The following is a 19,003-nucleotide window of genomic DNA, read 5'->3' on the forward strand; positions in this document are numbered from 1 at the left end:
TAGCGCTGCGCGGTGTCGGATGCTAATAACATACTTTGGTGAGGCTCAGCACCGCTGCTGCCATGAAGTATTTTGAACAGTCTCCCACACATGTGTTTGCCTGTTTTTGTGTGTGTGTGTGTGTGTATGTGTGTGTGTGCATGTGAGTGCTTGTGGAGGTACTAATGGAAATCTCAGTTAACAAGATATTATTGGGCACACGTGTTCTCTCTTTAACTCTCTCTTTTTTTTCTCTTTATCACCATCTCTCAAACAAAACACACACATTCACCCCACATGAGTTTGCTGAATTTCAAGTGGAAGTAAATGTGTATGTTTGGAACAAAAGTCAAATTGATATCTTGAAAAATATCACCAATCAGAACAAGTAAACAAAACAAAGAGAAAAAAACATGTTTCTGGAATTGAGCTTACTGGCTAGATATCATTATGAAACTTTATGGAGTTAGTAATCATACAAAATAACCACTTGATTTAATTATTAGACATTATATATCCAAGATAATAATATAATGAATACAGCAACGTGTTTTTTCCTTGATGATTTCAGCCATATTTGTCCAGGTGAAAGCTTTGTGCTATTTCTGTTAAGCCTTTTGTTGTGGAAATAACTGCTGCCTGCCTCGCGTTGTGCAAGGCTCATCAGCTCGCTGGGTTGTTGGCAGCAAACACACACACTGAAAAACGTGAACACCCACACACACATGGCTAATACGCACGGGCGAGTCAGCAGTGGCAAAATGGGCGTCCCTGTTTCTGAACTGTTTCGATCACGATCAAATTTCAATTATACTTTATAGTTTGTTAATGAGCTGCACTTCACTGGGATTTTATCTAATGTTACTGCAAAAGCATATGTAAGAGTGTGTGCTGGTGTGTGTGTGTGTGTGTGTGTGTGTGTGTGTGGATAAATACCTGCATGTGTGTGTGTGTGTGTAGGTGCGTGTGTAATTCTCCTCCCCTTAACAACCTTTACAGGCTCATTAAAATTGTTTTTCGCTTTGTGTTTGAGACAATTTTCTATTTCAGTGATCCTGCTTTCTGTTCGGTTGTGTGTGTGTGTGTGTGGGATGCGGGGGTGGGGTAAGGGAGGGGGGGGGGAAGTAGGAGGTGAATTGCTTTTGCGTACACGTATCTATCCCATACACTTTGAATTAGCCAGTTGTTTTTCCATTAGCAGAAGGCTCATTTATCTTTTGATTGTAAATGCATACGTGTGACAATAAAATTTGATGCAATTGCATCGTGAGGTGTGTACATATATATATATATATATATATATATATATATGTGTGTGTGTGTGTGTGTGTGTTTGTGTGTGTGTATAGGTGTGTGTGATGAAAGACTTAAAGCATACATGACTGTGTTTGTACATATACTACATTTATGTATGTTAGACTGATCCAGCTTGCAAATGAGCGTGTCTCTTTTTCTACACATGTACTCTATATGTTCGCAGCTCATAACACACACACACACACACACACACACACTCACAGCATTGGCCTGACCAGCTGGGTCTAGATGTTAATGTTCAGTGGAGCTGTGAGTTTCTGTGTGAGCTCAGTCAGACGCACTGCATCGCCCCGTCTCTCCATATGGGACCCTCCTGCCTGCTCTGCACAACACAGCTACAGCCGCTGCAGGCTACAGGGAGATATTTTCAAACTGGATTCTGCTCCATCTCGGTTGTGTTGGACTATAATCTCTTTAGGATTAGAGCAAATTCTGAAGCTGGACTTGTCTGTGCTGTAGCTTAATGAAAAATGGATTTGTTAATTTTAATTTGCACCACAAAAAATGTGTTACTTGAAAAAAATTAAATATACTTCCCTGAGTCATTGCCTATTTAGTCTTGTTGTAGTTATCTTTGGAAATCTATGCATATTTAGAAATTTGAGAAATGATTTAAGATCCTTTCTCTCTTTTTAAAGAAACAATCTGGTCTTTTTCACTCACAGCTGCGTGCTCTACCTTTACCTTTCTAACAAAGCACCACAGAGAAAGAAAGTACAGAAAAAATACAGGACACAAATGGATTGATTTATAAATACATAAAAGTATAAATATTAGGCAAGAGACACATAAATAGTACATAATTCGCTATGAAAATAATGAATACCACTGAAAATCACTGATTAGAATGATAGTTTCAAAATCTTTTTGATTAGTCATTAAAGTTGCAGTGAAGGTAAAAGTTACTATTAACAACATTTTAATGGGAGGCTTAAATAAAATATTAAATATGGGAACAAAAAAACTAAAAGACCTGCCCCTGCTCTCCCAAATAACGTCCTACCCACTTCTCAGTCCTTCCCCTTTTGTGACCACAACCTTCCCCCCAAATAGTTTTTGTACAGTCAGTAAATGGTTCTTGTATTTTTCTCTTGCAGGTTTAGATGCCTCAGTGACCTCTAAAACATCTTTAAACATCTATCTGTTTCAACATGCCAAATATTGTACCACATGTTCTGCTACTTCCACTGTCATTACTAACACGTGTTTGTGTGTGTGTCTGTGTGTGTGTGTGTGTGTCCTCACAGGATGAATGAGGAGCAGATCGCTACAGTGTGTTTGTCGGTGCTGAGGGCTCTGTCCTACCTGCACACACAGGGCGTCATCCACCGCGACATCAAGAGCGACTCCATTCTCCTGACCAGTGATGGCAGGGTAAGAACACATGATGAGTTTGTGTGCGTGTGTGTGTTTAGAGGTATTATCCATTCACACTTGTTCCTTTGGGATGTTATTAATCCAGAAGATCCCAGTTTAAACAGAACAACCCCAGGTATAACCAATATTAATACCCTTGTTCCTGTCAGTTGTTATTTTACTGTCTCACACACACACACACACACACACACACTGACCTTCTCCACGGATGCCAGTCTTGCCACTTGTCAACAGCCAGTGCCAGAAACTCATCATCATCAATTACCACTTGTGCCCCAGTAATTAAATCCTGCCTAATGCCTCCTAACGAGCTGATAAGACATGATTAATTGAAGCATAATTAACCACTAATACGGGAGATTAGTGTCTTCTATGAAAGCTCTTCATCACAATGGGTCAGTGCACTTCTTGACATCAAACACTGAGGTTCTGAACTAGTACAATCACTGCTGTATGTCATGTGAAAGCTGAAGGCTTCGTGGTGTTTGTGTGTGTTTGCAGATCAAGCTATCAGACTTTGGCTTTTGTGCCCAAGTTTCCAAAGAGGTGCCCAAAAGGAAATCCCTTGTGGGCACACCATACTGGATGGCACCAGAGGTCATCTCTAGACTACCTTATGGGACTGAGGTGAGGACCACACACACATGGATTAACTTCAGTCTGCACCAGGTATTAGAGGCTGAGGGGAGAGACACAGTCCTTCACTGTACTGACTGAATGTTGTGGTGTGTGTCCAGGTTGATATCTGGTCTTTAGGCATCATGGTGATCGAAATGGTGGATGGAGAGCCCCCTTACTTTAACGAGCCCCCTCTGCAGGCCATGAGGAGGATACGAGACAACCTGCCCCCACGGCTAAAAGAGTCACATAAGGTAAGAAAAACCTTAGTGCAGTGTCTTTTTGGACAGTAAGCACTGAGGATAGGAAATCTGAAGTTAAAGACATACAACTTATTTAATAGATCATTCCAGAAATAAAAAATAAAAACTTGTTGTGATAGTCATAACAATGTGTTGAGGTATTTAAGTCTCCACATAAAAAAATCTTTGTCCATACCTGTGATTGATTTTAAGAATGACTACAGTAAAATTATACAGTTTATATGATTGCTCTAAATGATATGTCTTAACATATGATGAAATTTAGTTCATCAATCTAACTTTAATTAATTTTAATTAAATTTCTCCTGTAGTGCCGTCATTGGTTTAATATTCCCATTTTTCCAATACTTTATGCAAAATTAATTACTGCTGTAATTCCCATCAGCCTGAGCTGTACTTAGTGTTTTGGGCTATTTAGCAAATGTTAGCATGCTAACATGCTAAGCTAAAATGGTGAACATGGTAAACATTATAACTTCTAAACATCAGCATGTTAGCATGTTGACATCAGCATTAAGCTCAAAGCACTCTGTGCCAAAGTATAACCTCACGGAGCTGCTAGCATGGCTGTAGACTATTAGACTTGTCCCCATGCGTCTGATATGTCTAATGGTTTTAAAATACACACTACATGTACTTATTAGTTCAGTATCTATGGAGAGGATCCCAGCCAGAGGTTTAAATCATGGTTCTACCATTTTCAGCGCACATGTGATATCTTTCTTGCATACATATTTGTGTTAGCAGTAGATGTTCCTTTACAATCAATAACAACATGGTAAAAGTTTATTGTTCCATTTCATCCTCCAGGTGTCCTCGGTGTTGCGGTCCTTCCTTGACCTGATGCTGGTGAGGGAGCCCTCTCAGAGAGCCACGGCCCAGGAACTCCTCCAGCATCCCTTCCTCAAGCTGTCGGGCCCTCCGTCTTGCATCGTCCCCCTCATGAGACACTATCGCCACCGCTGACCACCTGGCTCAAACCCGCCCTCTTCTACACTAAAAAAAAAACACACACATACTGTACACACACTTCCAGGGTGGCACTGCCCTCACCCAGCCAAAACACCCCACCGCTTGGTGGTGCGCCACTAACACTCACACCTGTAACCGTGACGTAGATTAGCTAGAGGAATATCTAAGAAATACATTTAAAAAAAAAACACATGACAGAGAAAAGAAGAAAAAAAAAAATCATCTACTATTTTAAAACTATGACCTGGAGTAGAAGCGTGTTCTGTGCCAGAGGAACTCACTAGACGTCCAGTAGAAACGTGTGGGCTGGCTCGCAATGCTGCAGTCTTTTCTCTTCCTAGACTCTGAGTCTTCAGCTCCATGTAGAGTTGTAGTAGCCATCAGCGAGAGCTTCAAAGGGTGCAGCGAGCTGATGCTGATGAGGTGGATGGACCCTGGGGAACGGCGCTCTGCTCCAGACCAGTGCAGCAGAGGGCAGAACGATCAGCTGCATGCGGAGAGGGGCTTTTGACTGGTAAAGACTGTCGTATGGCTGCTGTGTCGTCAGTTCCTGACTGAACCTGAAGGGCAGGCTGCTGCTCAGCCGGTCAAACAGACGAGCTCTCTTGTATCTCTCTTTTCACACACTAACAGTGAAAATGTATTTTAGAGAAACTTGTAAGTTTTTCTGTACAGTTTTGATAATTTGCAGTATTTTATCGTGTCGTAACCATTGTGATATGAGCAGTATTAAATAGAGTTTCTGCAGAGATCTTTCCTACTGTTTATAATCCAGTTTTTGCTTAAAGATATAAGAGATATCCCAAATAAACCCACCTAAACCTAACTGTTACTAAAAATACTAAATATATTTATTATCTTACATTTGTAGACAGAACTTCCATTAAATGTTGGAAAAAAGGGTAATGTCAGAATTTTGTATGACGTTTTAAAGTATTTATTTATTTATTGGAATTGAAGGTTTATTTTTTGGTAGTGTGGCCTTTTTTTTGTTTATTTTGTTTTTATTTGTTGGATTTTGATTTACATTTCTAAGAGTGCATCGGCAGACAGTGATATCAGTTGTTATATCATCCAAGCAATACCCCAAACCTATTTATGACACCATGAAAGCCCTGTATTTATGATACTGTAATTACACCATGCATTTAAATGTAGCACAGATTGAGTGGATTTTGACGGAGAAAAAAAAAGATTTACTCCACGCTGACCTGTTTTTTTTTTTTTTTTTTATATTAGAAGTCTCATCCTGTTTCTCTAAATGCTGAGAGGCGCCTATCCAGGACGCCCGCCTACCGTGCAGATTTTAGGATGCTGATAAAAGGTCTCGTTTTCTACTCACATCCTCACTGTCATCATCTCACTCCTTATCCCACCTCAAGTCAGACACACACTCGCTATCACTGGAACTGTGCTGCCATTCTCATCTCTGGTCGGACCAGGAGAACAGTGTAATCCTCCTCCCCTGCATCATTTTTACCCATCATTCACTGTGATATGTAAATATGACTGTGTGTGCGTGTGTGTGTGAGTGTGTGATTGTGTGCGTGAGAGTGTGTGTGTGTGTGTGTGTGTGTGTGTGTCTGTGTATGTCGAAGAGCAAAAGAGGTAGAGCGTGTTTATCTCTGTACAACATCTGAAAGTGCGTGTGCGTGTGTGTGTGTGTGTGTGTGTGCTGCTGGCTAATCCTTGACAATGTGTCAAGACTTGAATGAGTAACACTTATCTGTGGTGTTGGCTTGTACAGTGATATTGCATGTTTGTTATCAGTGAAGCTGGTTTCAATTAAAAAAACGCCCATAAAAACATTGAGATGTGTTGCATGGATTTTTCCTTCATCACCCTCTACGGTCTCTTCTTCTTCTTCTTCTTCTCTCTCTGTGTCTCATATCAAGCAGAGATTTTTTTTAAACAGCACACTGTCAGATTATTCAAGGGAGTTCCTTTCAGTCATCAACAGTTTATTTTCTCTTCGTTGTTTGGGTCTTCCATATTCTCTAAATTCAACAGTTCTCATTTCCAACTATTTCACCCTAACTTCACCTCAGAACAGAGAAGCAGAAAAGACACATCCATGGATTGGTGTTGCCATAATATATGAGGTTATTTCTCTTTCTTTCCTCTGAGCCATTTCCCTCTGAAACACTATAATGGGATATTGATTTAGCTCGGACAGAGAATGGAGCTTCTTTCACAGAGAAAGATACCTCCGCCAACGGCTCAGTAAATAAAAGCACAAGTACCGGGGCCAGTGGGACTGCAGGTCATCAATGAGCGTCAAAGTGAAGTCTGTAGAGAGTCCATGTTTGAGTTACAATAATCAATATATTTCACAACTGTTCCAAATACAGAAAGTCAGCACAATGTAAAGGTAAATTCAAAATTGTGAATTTGTACCTATAGGTATGTTGGTGGTTTTGCCATCGGCTCACAGAAGCGGCATCAATAATTATCTGATCGCAGGATGTTTATTTTTTCACTTAAATATCTTTTTCAGTCCTTTTGACACCTCACAGTAGGATAAGCACAGGTGCAATTAATGTAATGAATCAATTGCTGCATTTAAATCTGTTTGCACACAGCAACAGACATCTGGTTGTCTTTTTTTTAATGCTGATGGTAATATCAGTCAATATCTTTAAATGTCACAGTTAAACATTTATGTTAAAAAGATTCAAAAAGATTCAGCATTTCTTCCTCAAAAGTATATTTACAGCAATGTGGTAAATTCTTATTCTTTGAAACAGCAGTTCAACTATCAGGATAGGGATATACAGTAGTAAAAAAATATATAGAAGTGTCATGTGAAAGGATATTTACAGAATTTTTATTTATGAATTTATTTTTCTATTTGTTGGTGTGTTGTCATCACCTAAGGCCATGGCTCAACGCTGACGTGTCAGGTCAAAGGTCAAATAAAATGCGTGGTTACGTACTGGGGACACCTGAACGCAGCAGAGCCGCCATCATTAATGATGTTGGTTACACCTATGTATTTCCTGGACTGGACGTTGAGTTTTAAACGGTTTCAAAGTGTTTCATGACAGGCAGAAAAATGTCCAAACGTGGAATACTTTTCTACACTTTGACGTGTGATTGACAGGCCGTTAATTAGCTAGTTTAAGTTCAGAAAATGACGTATTCGATGAAATGCAAACACCATACAGTGCAAGGAGTATTTGCTGGTCAAACCTGTCCAAGTAGGTGTTTTTTTTTTTTTTTTTTTTTACCGTAAAAACGCCAAAGAATTTACTTTCAAAGAGAGAAAAAGTATATTTGTATCCTGCGCACGTTTCAGCCATACATGTGGACAATTGCAGTGCAGCAGCGGCCCCATTACAACCCAACAGGTGAGTTTTTTTCACATTAATTAAGAGTTGGCAGTGACACTCCGTTTGTTAGTTTATTTACTGTACTGTGCAACGATAGCTGTTGGCATTGCTGAGTAAGGCGTCTCTCACCGTCACTCGGTCAGCTTGTGTTGTCAGTCATGGAGTTGTTTTATTGATTGGGTCTATGTGAGTATAAAGTGTCATTTCTCAGGTGTATTGAAGACAATTTAGTAGCCTGCAAACCTGTGTTTGTATTTGGTTGAGTGTTTAGAGGCTTAGAGGCTTCTCTGGGTAATGTGTTGTTGTATTTTTAGTTGAGGTCGTCAAAAGTTCATCCGGCTTTGACGCACAGAATACGGCTGTTTGTCTGTTGACCTCGTTCGTGTGTTGCCATAGCAACCCCCGCCATGTGGATTTGTTGTTGTGTGCTTGAGGACCATTTACTCAAGTACTGTACTTAAGTATAATTTTGAGGTACTTGTACTTTACTTAAGTATTTCTATTTGCTGCTACTTTATACTTCCACTCCACTACATCTCAAAAGGAAATATTGTACTTTCTACTCCACTACATTTATTTGACAGCTTTAGTTACTTTTCAGATGAAGATTTAACACAACGCATAATATAACAAGGTGGTTTCCAACCTTTCTGACTTTTGATGTCTTACAAAAAGCAGTGTGTAGTCCAGGTCACATTTCAGATGTATATGAGTTGTTAACAGCTCCACCAAACAGTGATTTTTCCCTCAAAACTTCTCACATGGTTTCATTTCAATAAATGTTCGAATGATCCAATATTTCACAAAAAATCAAAGATTAGAGAAAAAACTGAAAACAGATTTGCTATCAAAACTTTGTTTTTTATTCTTTCCTCTCCCATTAATTATCTCACAACCCCTCAGATTTATCTGGTGACCCTTCAGAGGGGCTCGACCCCTAGGTTGGGAACCACTGGACTAAACAAGCTAACTGTATATAAAGTAGTTCAAACTGGCTCCACCTCCAGCAGCTACAGCAATAACATGCTGCTCTAACACTGATGCTTCAGTATTAACAATTTAATGATGTCATATATAATAATATATCAGTCAGAGGGACCAAACCACTACTTCTGCAATACTTTAACTACATCAAGCTCATAATACTTAAGTAAAAGTACATAAGTCGGACTTTTACTTGTAATGTAATATTTTTACATTGTTGTATTTGTACATTTGGTACTCTTACTTAAGCAAAGGATCTGAATACTTCTTCCACCTCTGTTGAGGACTGATACATTACTTTCTGGGTCTTCTTGATTTTAATTAGCGTCTGATTAAAAACGCCCCTTCTTGTAAGAAAAATGGTGGGAAAAAAGCTGATTTGTTTGTGTAACTTTAGATGATTTGCTCAGTTGTCACATGTATAGTATAACTATTTATATTCATGTGCCTTTCTTCTGTCACCCCACTGTTTTCTGACCATGATATTGCAGATTTTTGTGGTGGACAGATGTGGAAGACAATCAGCTGATCTTATGCTAATTCAAAAAGTTCAAATATGTTAAACTGGGCTACTGTTTCTATAGAAGACACTAGTACCACTCTACTGTAAATAAATAGTACGACATGAAGCTGTAGGGAGGGATGATTACCAAAATGAGGTTCATTTGAAAGGTTTTTTCCCCTCAAACTGCCCCTTTTATAAAATATTTAGAATTTTAACACAATCAACTTAGTTTTAGTTCATTTGGCATACAATATGATAGAGTAGACTGAGGCTACATAACAACAATATTAACCAAAATATTATTAATTTATTACATCAAAATCTTGAGTAGGAAGCCCAAAGACGACTTAGTGAGATCAGAAATGGATCCAGTACAGTGCTGAGTCACCACCACCACAGCTCCTTCCTGCCTAGACTTGAGTTGACTTTTCATAAAGACTGTTGCTGAAAGCCGGTCAGGATTTTTACAGATAAACATTCAGATGGAAGTCTGGTTATAGACCATGGACATGTCTTCTATACATTGAGACTGAGAGGCTGTTAGCACCTCCACACCATGGCTCACAACCCTTAATGATGTCACCCATTTTTACATTTTACAAAAACTGACGCATCTGTTCTTGGTAAAATGTACACAAACTATGTTTTTTCCAACAATGAAGGGGCCGGGCAAAGTGAAAACTTGATTAAGGACTTTGACTTTGACATGTTGTGACCGAGGATGATGTACGACTGAAACAAATAGCTGTAGCTGACACAAATGCTCTATTTATTTTCAATTAGACTTGTTCATATTGCGTTTCCGTTTGAAAGCCCAGAGTCAGACGACAAAATCAATACTTCATCCCTGCAGCGTCTCCACCGGCAGGAGCATCAGTCACCTCTTTTTTTTTTCCAGTTGCTGTATTTCACTTGGACACCGTAGTGCTGTTTGATAGTTTGTTTTTTCATATTCACCAAAGTATAGAAGAGAATTTGTATTTTTTGTAATGAATGATCGTAAAAATAACTTTACAAGAGGTGTCGAGATGATTCCAGCAATTTATTTCAATGAACAGAAGAATACTGCACAGGATTGCATCAGCAGAGGTTTATGCATAGACTTTGTTTCTGAAAATATTATACACATATTCATTTTTTAAAATTTTAAAACCTCTTTGTACTTTCATAAACACTTTCATATGGCATTCTGATCCATTCTTCACTATTCAGTACAGAATTTTTGTATTTCTTCCTTCCTTTTTTTTTTTTTTTTTTTTTTTTTTTGATATGTTCCATACATCACTGTGAAGAAAAGATTTGTTGAAGTCAAAGCAAATAACATCGCAACTCTGAATGCCACTGCACTGCACACACTTACAAGACTGTCCACTGTCACTATGGCTGCATTCAGAAATCAACTAAAAGGGTTTATTGAACAAAAGAAAAAAAAATAGCAAATACTGAACCAACAATAGGTATTTGAAATTATTTTAGCAGCAATTTCAGACAGAGAAAGAGGAGAAGACGACAAAGTGTTGACAAATGACGGCAGAAGCTCGGGCAATTTCTGAAATTTCTTCCAAAGAGAAGTCGGATGAAAATGGATGAAGTGATAAAATAGGCCCCGGTAATGTTGTAGGAAATATGAGTAACCTCAAGTGTGTGACTTCAAATGACGAAGGCATTATTTTAAGTATTTATTTTCATTAAAATTCCGGTTACTGTAATGTAGGCTATGAATTTGTGACATTAAGATTCAATTCAGCATAAACAGCAGGTTTTGGTGGGTTTACCCTTCAACTTCATCCATGCCAGGCCCAAAACATTTAAATGCCCCCTTGTGTTTTAGCTGTTGAAAAGTTCCAGTGGGCCTACAGTACAGGCTACACATACATTTCTCACTCCGGGAGTCAGTCCAGCGCATGGCTCGATCCTCTGTGGTGTTAGGCCCGGGACATCGAGGAGACTTCTTTTAGTCTTTTTTTTTTTTTTTTTTTAATCAGGGTAGCTTTGGAGAGAGCCGAGGGAGCCGCCGCCGCCGCGCTGACTACATGTTCTTGTACATGGAGCGGTCTCTGGGGAGCTGGGGCTGAGTGGCTGTCAGCTTGAGGTGGAAGTGGTAGACGGTGAGCGTGATGACGATGATGAGCGCCAAAATGAGGCCCAGGACGAGGGGGAGGGTCTCCTCCAGGCGCTCCCGCTGGTCCATGATGCACTTGTAGGCTGCGGAAAGTGTAAATATGCACACAGTCAGCACGCTGGATGAACCGAACCTGACGGAGATTCTGTGTAGATGAGTCAGAATTCATGTGGACTATCTTTGTAGGGCTGGGTGATAAGTCAATATTCGTTTCTATAATGTTTTTTAATGGAATCTTATTGTGATGATATATGAGCGTATCAGGCTATGATTTTATAAAGTTATGTCTAAATTATTTGCATTCTTAATTAATCTGATTATTTTCTCCAGAAAATAGTGAAAGATGTCAATTTACTGAATCCAAAGGAGATGTCTTCAAATCTAAAACCCAAATTGAGTTAACTAATATAAAAACTAAAAAACAGCAAAACTTTTAGAGGCTGGAAACCATGATTTTTTACAATTATTCAAAATGGTCAGTGATTCATTTTCCGTTGACTGACTGAGCTGTTAATTGAGTCGTTGTTTCAGCCGTAGTTTAAATGAATGATTCCAAGTAAATTACAATTTAAAATGTAACTAGTTTCTGAGTTAAACATTTTTTTTCTGATGTGATGTGTACAGCGAAACAGTTATTTGCATTGAACATCAAAGTTGATGTTGTTGATTACAGCCATATCACTCAACCCTACTGCCTTTAGTTGTTTTCAGTGGTTGTAGGATTTAGTATGAAACACATGTGGCCTCTTATGGGCTTCATCAGGCATCTATGCTGTATGTATAGTGTGTGTGTGTGTGTGTGTGTGTGTGTGTGTGTGTGTGTGTGTGTGTGTGTGTGTGTGTGTGTGTGTGTGTGTGTATGTGTGTGGAAGTGGAGGTAGTTAGCATCTGTGTGTTTGCACAGAAACAACTGTTATTTATGTTTTTATCTACTAAATGACATATGGCTCTGTTTCTGTCTTTTTTTCCTTATTTTGTGTGTGTTAGTGTACACACACACACACACACACACCTTTTTCATGTAAGTTTTTAAGTCTCTTTAAAAGGACGAGAACACAAAAACCGGACCTAGCTGCACACAGGGTGTTTATGTCATTTTAAAGTTAAAGGTGTTTCTCCCTGTGGACAGCAGTAATGCACACGAGGAGGAAGGCAGTGAAGCATAGCACAGCCTAGTTTACAGCAGCTCAGAGCAAATGATTCTTCCAAGGTGATTGGCTTCAGAGGACAGCCAGGTACACTGAGTATGTCTATAAAAGCTGCATTGAGGGCAAGGATATGACTGCACTCATAAAGTCCTAATGACCCCCCACCCCTTCCCTCTCTCTCTTTCTCTCTCTTTCTCTCTGTCTCTCTGCGTCTCTTTCCCCCACCCCCTCTTATTTTTCCTCCTGTTACCCTGTCTCCCTTTCTGCAGCCCAATGTACTCCTCATACTGCAGCAGAAACCCCCCAGAGAGGTGTGTGTGTGTGTGTGTGTGAGAGAGAGAGAGATGTAAAGCTTTAACACCTTCACCCCCAGGATTTCTCATCATCATCATCATCATTCTTGCTTTTTCAGAACGAGAGACTAGAAAACTGTCACAACGTGTGGCAAAGCTCGACTTGTATTTAATGTCAGTGCTTCTCCATAAAAGGTGTCTGTTGTGTTCTAGTTGTTCTTACGTTCGCTGAATATGAAGTCAGAGGTGATGTCGAAGGGCTGGATCTGGATGTCATACATGGAGACGGTGACACCCTTCTGGTGGTCGCTTGAGATGAGGGTGAGGGTCTGCTGCGCTGAACACACATAGGAACGCCCGGCGGGTGTCACCAGGGCCGAGAGGCGGTGGGTGCTGGCTGTGTGCTTCCCAGCTGGAGAGAGAGAGAGAGGGCGGGGGAGGTGGCAGTGAGGCCTCATGATGTACAGTAACTAGGTTTAAGGTGCTTGTGTGTGTGTGTGTGTGTGTGTGTATGTGTAATTGGCCTCTATGAAGGCCTACATATGTGAAAACAAGATTCTTGTTAATTTCATAATGATGATGATTTTAATTGATGATCCACAGCCAGGAGTGGCAGGAAAAATACTCCCAACATACAATCCCTCAAAAAATATTGCAAGTTAACAATAAAATGATTTGGTGTGGCAAGTTTTTTTTGGAAGAGAACCAACACAACGGATTATGTAACAGTAATACGCGTATTTGTCAGCTAGACAGCATAATGTAACTTGCCAGGCATTAACGAAAACTCTCATTTTCCATATACGTGGGCGAAAATCGTAAATCCCTGCAGGAATCAAGCGTCTAATTCCAGCTGAATACAAACGTTGAGATGAATGAGAGCAAGTTGCGGGATGGAAATGTGCTGAGTAGCTACTGTCAAGAGACTTGGCGGGAGACTCACGGTTGTATGCGTTGATGAAATGCGATGTCTCCGAGGTGTCGTAGACGAACTGGACCCTGCTGATCTTCCACACCTCAATGCCCTTGTCACGGAACTCCTGCAACACGCAGAGAAACACACACACACACACGCGCACACGCGCGCGTCAAACAGGGCTTTTCTCTGTATGGAGAGGGCAGGTTGGCCTACACAGCAAAAATATCCAGTTTGCAATTCCTTTCACTAAGATATTTCACTGAATTTAGGAATTGTCACTGCAGTACAAAAAACATAAGCACACTAGACATTAATAACACAATTTAAAGGAAAAAAATAGAATTTGATGTATATTAGAAAAACAGACTGTATTGCCGCATGTCAGATTCCTTAACAAAATGTTAAAAGAAAGACTTTTTGTCACGTGTAGCGTTTTTTGTTGGCGTCTTGATGTTCCCATGAAATGGTTCAGACTTTTTTTTTTTTTTTTTTTTTTTTTTTTTAAATATTATGCATTATTACAGTTTCCTTTTTTCGCTTTCTTGCCTACCTTGGAGAAGTAGATACGGAGGATGTAGGCGTTGTTCTTCCAGGTTATGTGGATCTCTGACTCCGTGCTCCCACATTTCCCCTCGATTTCTGCACCACGGGGCAGAGTGAACGACGCCTGCTCGGTGATCAACTGCAAAAAAAAAAAGATTCAACACGCGCGTGAATAAGTTACAGAGAGGGACAGATTAAGCACCAGATTGTCGCTACAGAGAGATTTCTGCGTCAACTTGCCAATTTTACGCACGGATTTATAGGGTAACCAAATGTCCAGAAAACACACATGATTATTTAAATGAGTTGTTCTTACAGTTAGTAAGGAAAATCGGTTTTGATCGACGGTAAAAGGTTTAATATCAAAAACTCCCTTTCGTGATTATGTGTCTAATACCACGTCAGCATTTTACGCACGACCACACGCTGCAACCCCAGTTTCCAAATACAATTCTGATGTACCTGTAACAGATTTCCTTTTTATAATTAAGACAAAATGGCTTCAATGTAAATTAATGGCGAAATATACATTTAAAATTAGATATAATTTACATGTAAAACCTTATATTTCCAATACAACCAGTTTTACGCACAACGTTTAAACTTGAACGCCTTCAACAGAAAGAAACCTTACACGCTTGAGACATCCAAGCGGTAATTTTTTAAGCATCCACATAAATCCATATGCATTAAAAAATACGGGGGATTCCTTACGTCTATCCCGTTGAGCGCGAGCACGTCATATGGCACGAGGAATTTAACGGCGAACTCCACCATCAGGCATGTTGTGCCGTTCTCCCGGACCGCGAAGATGGCTTTGTCAGGGTTGTTGGAGAGACCGGACAGGTTCTCTCCTTCCTGCTCAGCCAGCACCACGGACAGCGCCAGCACACCTGCCGATACAAGAATACTGAAAAGTTAAAGGTGTGGCACTTCTGTCAACGGAGTAACAGCTTCATATTCACACACACATGCTCCAAACATGCAGAATCAGCAGAAATAGCGGCGTAATGGAGCTACTATGATTTAGCTGAATGTCTCTCACAATTTCAGATCATTGACATATCACGTCTGTTTGCTCACAGCAAAGTCAAAACCAGGTTAAAACACTCGAGACTGAAATCTGCAGTATCAGGGGAGTAACAGCACGCCGTTGGCTGCAGTCTAAACAACGACTGGAAGTGACGAGCTGCCACTCTGATCATGTTTGAATGACTTCCATATCAATGCGAACAGGTAATATCAGATGAAATATGCCATCTCGGTGAAAAGTAAGAACATAAATACTTAATAATGGCCAAACACGCAGTAGGTGCACATGCGCACGCGCACGCACACGTACACAAACACACACACACTGCGGCGAACAGTCACGACAAATGTACACACACACTCTTACCGAAAACACTGAGCAGCAGAAGTCGGGCGCTCTCCGTGGTGCTGAAACCGAGTCGTCCCATCTCTATTAGCTTCCCCAGCGCTGAAAAAGGGGGGCTTACTGTCTGGGCAGCCGGTGCTGAACCCACGTTAAAGAAAAGAGAGAAAGAAAGACGGAGAAAGGAGGCGGGAGAGAAAGAAAGGGGGAAGAGAGAGAGAGAGAGGAGGGATACCTCTACTCAGCGCCCAGAAGTCACGCTCAGATCATCGTGAATGCAGCAAAAAATTCTTCCAGGTTGGACGTGAGATCCGGTTTGTGCTGCATAAGCAGCCGGCTCCGAGGAGTTCTGGCTGTCCAAAACCGACCTCCCTCTCCAAGGTTGACAGGTTTTAACCCAGTGAGAGCTGCAGGACTGAGCTCCCTCTGCACATTATTAGCATCAGGAATAATAGTCCTTCTTCAGAGGAAAAAAAAAAAGTCCGTCAACTGAATTTGTCTCCTGTAAGGAAGGACTCGGCATGCAGTCTGTTATTCCCGCAATGCTGTAGTCTCCATCTCTGTTGTAGCAGCTGTAGGTTGGGCTGAAATGATGTATGTCTGGAGGGAAACGCCGACAACACCCCCGCCCTCCCTCTCCCAAACTCCACTTCTGCAAGGCTGCAGCTGAGTGTGTGAGAATGAGTGCTGCAAAAAATAATCTCATACGGAGGCTGAAAATATTCTTCTAATTATATCATTAAATGGAGCAAGATTTCCCTCTATCTATGAACTAGTCATGTTGGATAAAGTAGATATTTTCTCCCTTTGTCGAGATACTGAGATTCGTTTCAAAAGTTATGACACATGAACAACATACATAATAATAACCTTTCATGAGACTGAATGCCTCATACACATACACACAGCACAGGAAACAACGTTCATTTCACATACTGAGAGTTTATTCACTGTTAGTAATCATTAAAATCAGTGAATGAAGATGGTTGAACACCTAACAAATGTACAGTGGTGTGGCTGAAAGGAACAGACACATAAAACGAAAGGTCATGGCACCACATGGGTAAATGTTATGAGTTAAATAATTTATTGCACATCGCCCCTCCATCTCCAATGAACCCCCCCTCCCCCCCTCCCCTCCCCTCCCACTCCAAAACGAGCATCAAACACTGCTGAACACAGGAGGAACTACAAAGACGGAGAGATTACACATTGGCTTTCATTCAGTAGGCGCAGTGAAGGGTTGACTCCAACTGGCAGGTGCTGGCATTTACACACATAGTTTACGCAAAGTACTTTGAATTGCCGTTGAAGTTTCTGTTATTAAATCATAGGTAAAAGTCGTAACGTTCATTATTACTCCCTCTGTTCACTCGATTGATCTCCAGACTGGATGTAAAAGGGCAGAAACTTTTGCAGAGCTGTCTGGATGCTCTGATCACTCCTCACGGGCAAAGCAGTTGAGTTTTGGAGCTCAGTGAGGATCATATTTGGAGGTCAGTGAGATCACAGGACGCGTTTGGGGGTTGAATGTAGAAAAGTAATGAGTATATTTCCTCTCCAACGGAACAAGGTTTAAAAGTAACGCGCTGGTCCAGAGTGGTGGACTTTTTACGCATGGCGCACTCTGGCTTTTTAAGAGTTAGGCATTCTGAATTGAAAGTCAAACTCACACTTTACGGAGCTGATGCTGTCGATGCTGGGTTTACTGCCCACCTGGGGATGTTTTATGCACTGCGGAAAGGTTTCTGATCGCGGAATTCGCCCTGAAGTCAACACCGGATCCTGCTCCACATCTTTCACGTCCTTTTTAAACTCCGGAGAGGTAAATCGGCGTAAGAGTTTGTTGCTCAAGACTGAGAAAGTCGTGGTTGAAGTGGCGGCAGTTGGTGCGGTAAACTGAGGAGGGTCAGGCTTGGAGGGAGACGCTTCGCGCCTCCTCACGGTTCTGGATTTACGCAGTGTGCGTTCCGGGGGTGTGGGGCTGAGGATACTGGTTGGCAAACTACTTCTTTTCTGATAATAGCTGTCGTGAAATCTGCGCACCCCAAAGTCTAACATTTTCGATTTTTCTGTTCCCGACTCATTCTCACTTTTGTTGGCAAGAATGGGAGTCAACAAGATACCCAGGGTGGAGGGCGCGCTGGGTTTGGGAGTGTTTCTTTTGGGCCGGGGTGAGAAGAAAATAGACTTTTGAGCCTCACAGCTCTGGGTAAGAGGGGGGAGGTGGTCATCAGAGGGCGTCAACCTCTCCCCGGTTTTGGGGTACTTGGGGTTGGGAGAATTGTCACTCCGCAGAGGAGGTTTAGGGGTGAGGACTCCGGAGAAGACCACGTCCCGTAGAGGCGAGGAAGAGCCGTCATTCTCTCTGTCAAACTCATCTATAGAGTCCATCGATGGTAGCCGACTCTGCTTTATCCGAGGCCTTTGTTGCCAGCTGTAATTTTGAATTAATGGACTATCGACATGATTACATGTTTGGAGGAGTTCAAGTTTGTTCACTACATGTCCAACCTTCCGCTCAAACTTCTCATTGACTTCACCACATCCCAGACTCCCTTCAGCCTCACGGCACTTCTTGAAGGTGTTAGTGAGCGCAAAGAAACACTCAGTGTGGCCCAGAAACTTTGCCACTTCAACAGCAGAGTTACCAACTTTATTCTGCCGGTCTATCTGAAGACCCAGCCTCTTGAAAGCTCTCACTAAAAACTCGACAACCGTGGAATGACCTGCCACTGCGCCGTACATTAGCGCAGTATTCCCCCAGGCGTCCACAATCTCCGGGTCCGCATTGTTTCGGACCAGGATCTTCACAGCATCCAGGTATCCTCTCTCACATGCGTAACTCAGCGCCGTGCGTCCGTCGCCGTCTTGACAGTTGACATTGGCTCCTCTCTGTAGCAGGAGCTCCACAAACTTACACCGAGTCTGGCCGTCAGGAAGTAGGATAGAAGAGATGAGAGGGGTCTGTGCGTTCTCTGTCTTGTAGTCCACGATTTCTCCATCCAGCGCGTCCAGGACGAACCTCGCCAGGTGGACTTTGTCGTTGGACATCGCATCCAGGAGGATTTTAGTGCCTGCATGCCCGTCGGGTTTTCCCGGAGCTTTGAGCATCGTTCTGAAATAGGTCCAAAAAAACTATCGAAGAAGGGTCATTTTTCTATAATATGGAGCAGGTTTTGGTAACCTCTACCCCAAACCAGAGCTGACTAAACAAACACCACCATCACCTCTGTTATATAGTCAAGAGGAGGCA

The 19,003-nt window shown here is 41.4% G+C and overlaps 3 protein-coding genes across 6 annotated transcripts in view; 1 reads left to right on the top strand and 2 right to left on the bottom strand.

Annotated features, from left to right (window-relative positions):
• The window catches only part of pak5 (p21 protein (Cdc42/Rac)-activated kinase 5), a 74,694-nt gene extending 68,356 nt beyond the window's left edge, over positions 1-6,338 (top strand). For all 4 annotated transcript variants that reach the window (XM_044329376.1, XM_044329374.1, XM_044329375.1 and 1 more), the window contains 4 exons: positions 2,544-2,670; positions 3,175-3,300; positions 3,411-3,545; positions 4,365-6,338. In XM_044329376.1, coding sequence (XP_044185311.1) covers positions 2,544-2,670; positions 3,175-3,300; positions 3,411-3,545; positions 4,365-4,520 — 544 coding nt within the window. In that variant the 3' untranslated portion in view covers positions 4,521-6,338. The remainder of the gene's footprint in view (positions 1-2,543; positions 2,671-3,174; positions 3,301-3,410; positions 3,546-4,364) is intronic.
• Positions 6,339-10,368: 4,030 nt separating this feature from the next.
• Positions 10,369-16,320, bottom strand: lamp5 (lysosomal associated membrane protein family member 5). Its single transcript, XM_044376807.1, has 6 exons — positions 15,772-16,320; positions 15,087-15,265; positions 14,380-14,511; positions 13,854-13,950; positions 13,134-13,322; positions 10,369-11,552 (listed from the first exon to the last, which is right to left on the bottom strand). The coding sequence occupies exons 1-6, from the start codon at positions 15,830-15,832 to the stop codon at positions 11,377-11,379; spliced, it is 834 nt and encodes a 277-aa protein (XP_044232742.1). The 5' UTR covers positions 15,833-16,320; the 3' UTR covers positions 10,369-11,376.
• Positions 16,321-16,936: 616 nt separating this feature from the next.
• Positions 16,937-18,986, bottom strand: LOC122999680 (ankyrin repeat and KH domain-containing protein mask-1-like). The gene has a single exon (XM_044376806.1). It carries the CDS (start codon positions 18,859-18,861, stop codon positions 17,383-17,385), a length of 1,479 nt encoding a protein of 492 aa, XP_044232741.1. The 5' UTR covers positions 18,862-18,986; the 3' UTR covers positions 16,937-17,382.
• Between the last annotated feature and the right edge of the window lie 17 nt (positions 18,987-19,003).

The sequence above is a fragment of the Thunnus albacares genome, chromosome 16 (assembly GCF_914725855.1).
Source record: "Thunnus albacares chromosome 16, fThuAlb1.1, whole genome shotgun sequence".
In the NCBI taxonomy this organism is placed as follows: Eukaryota; Metazoa; Chordata; class Actinopteri; order Scombriformes; family Scombridae; genus Thunnus; species Thunnus albacares.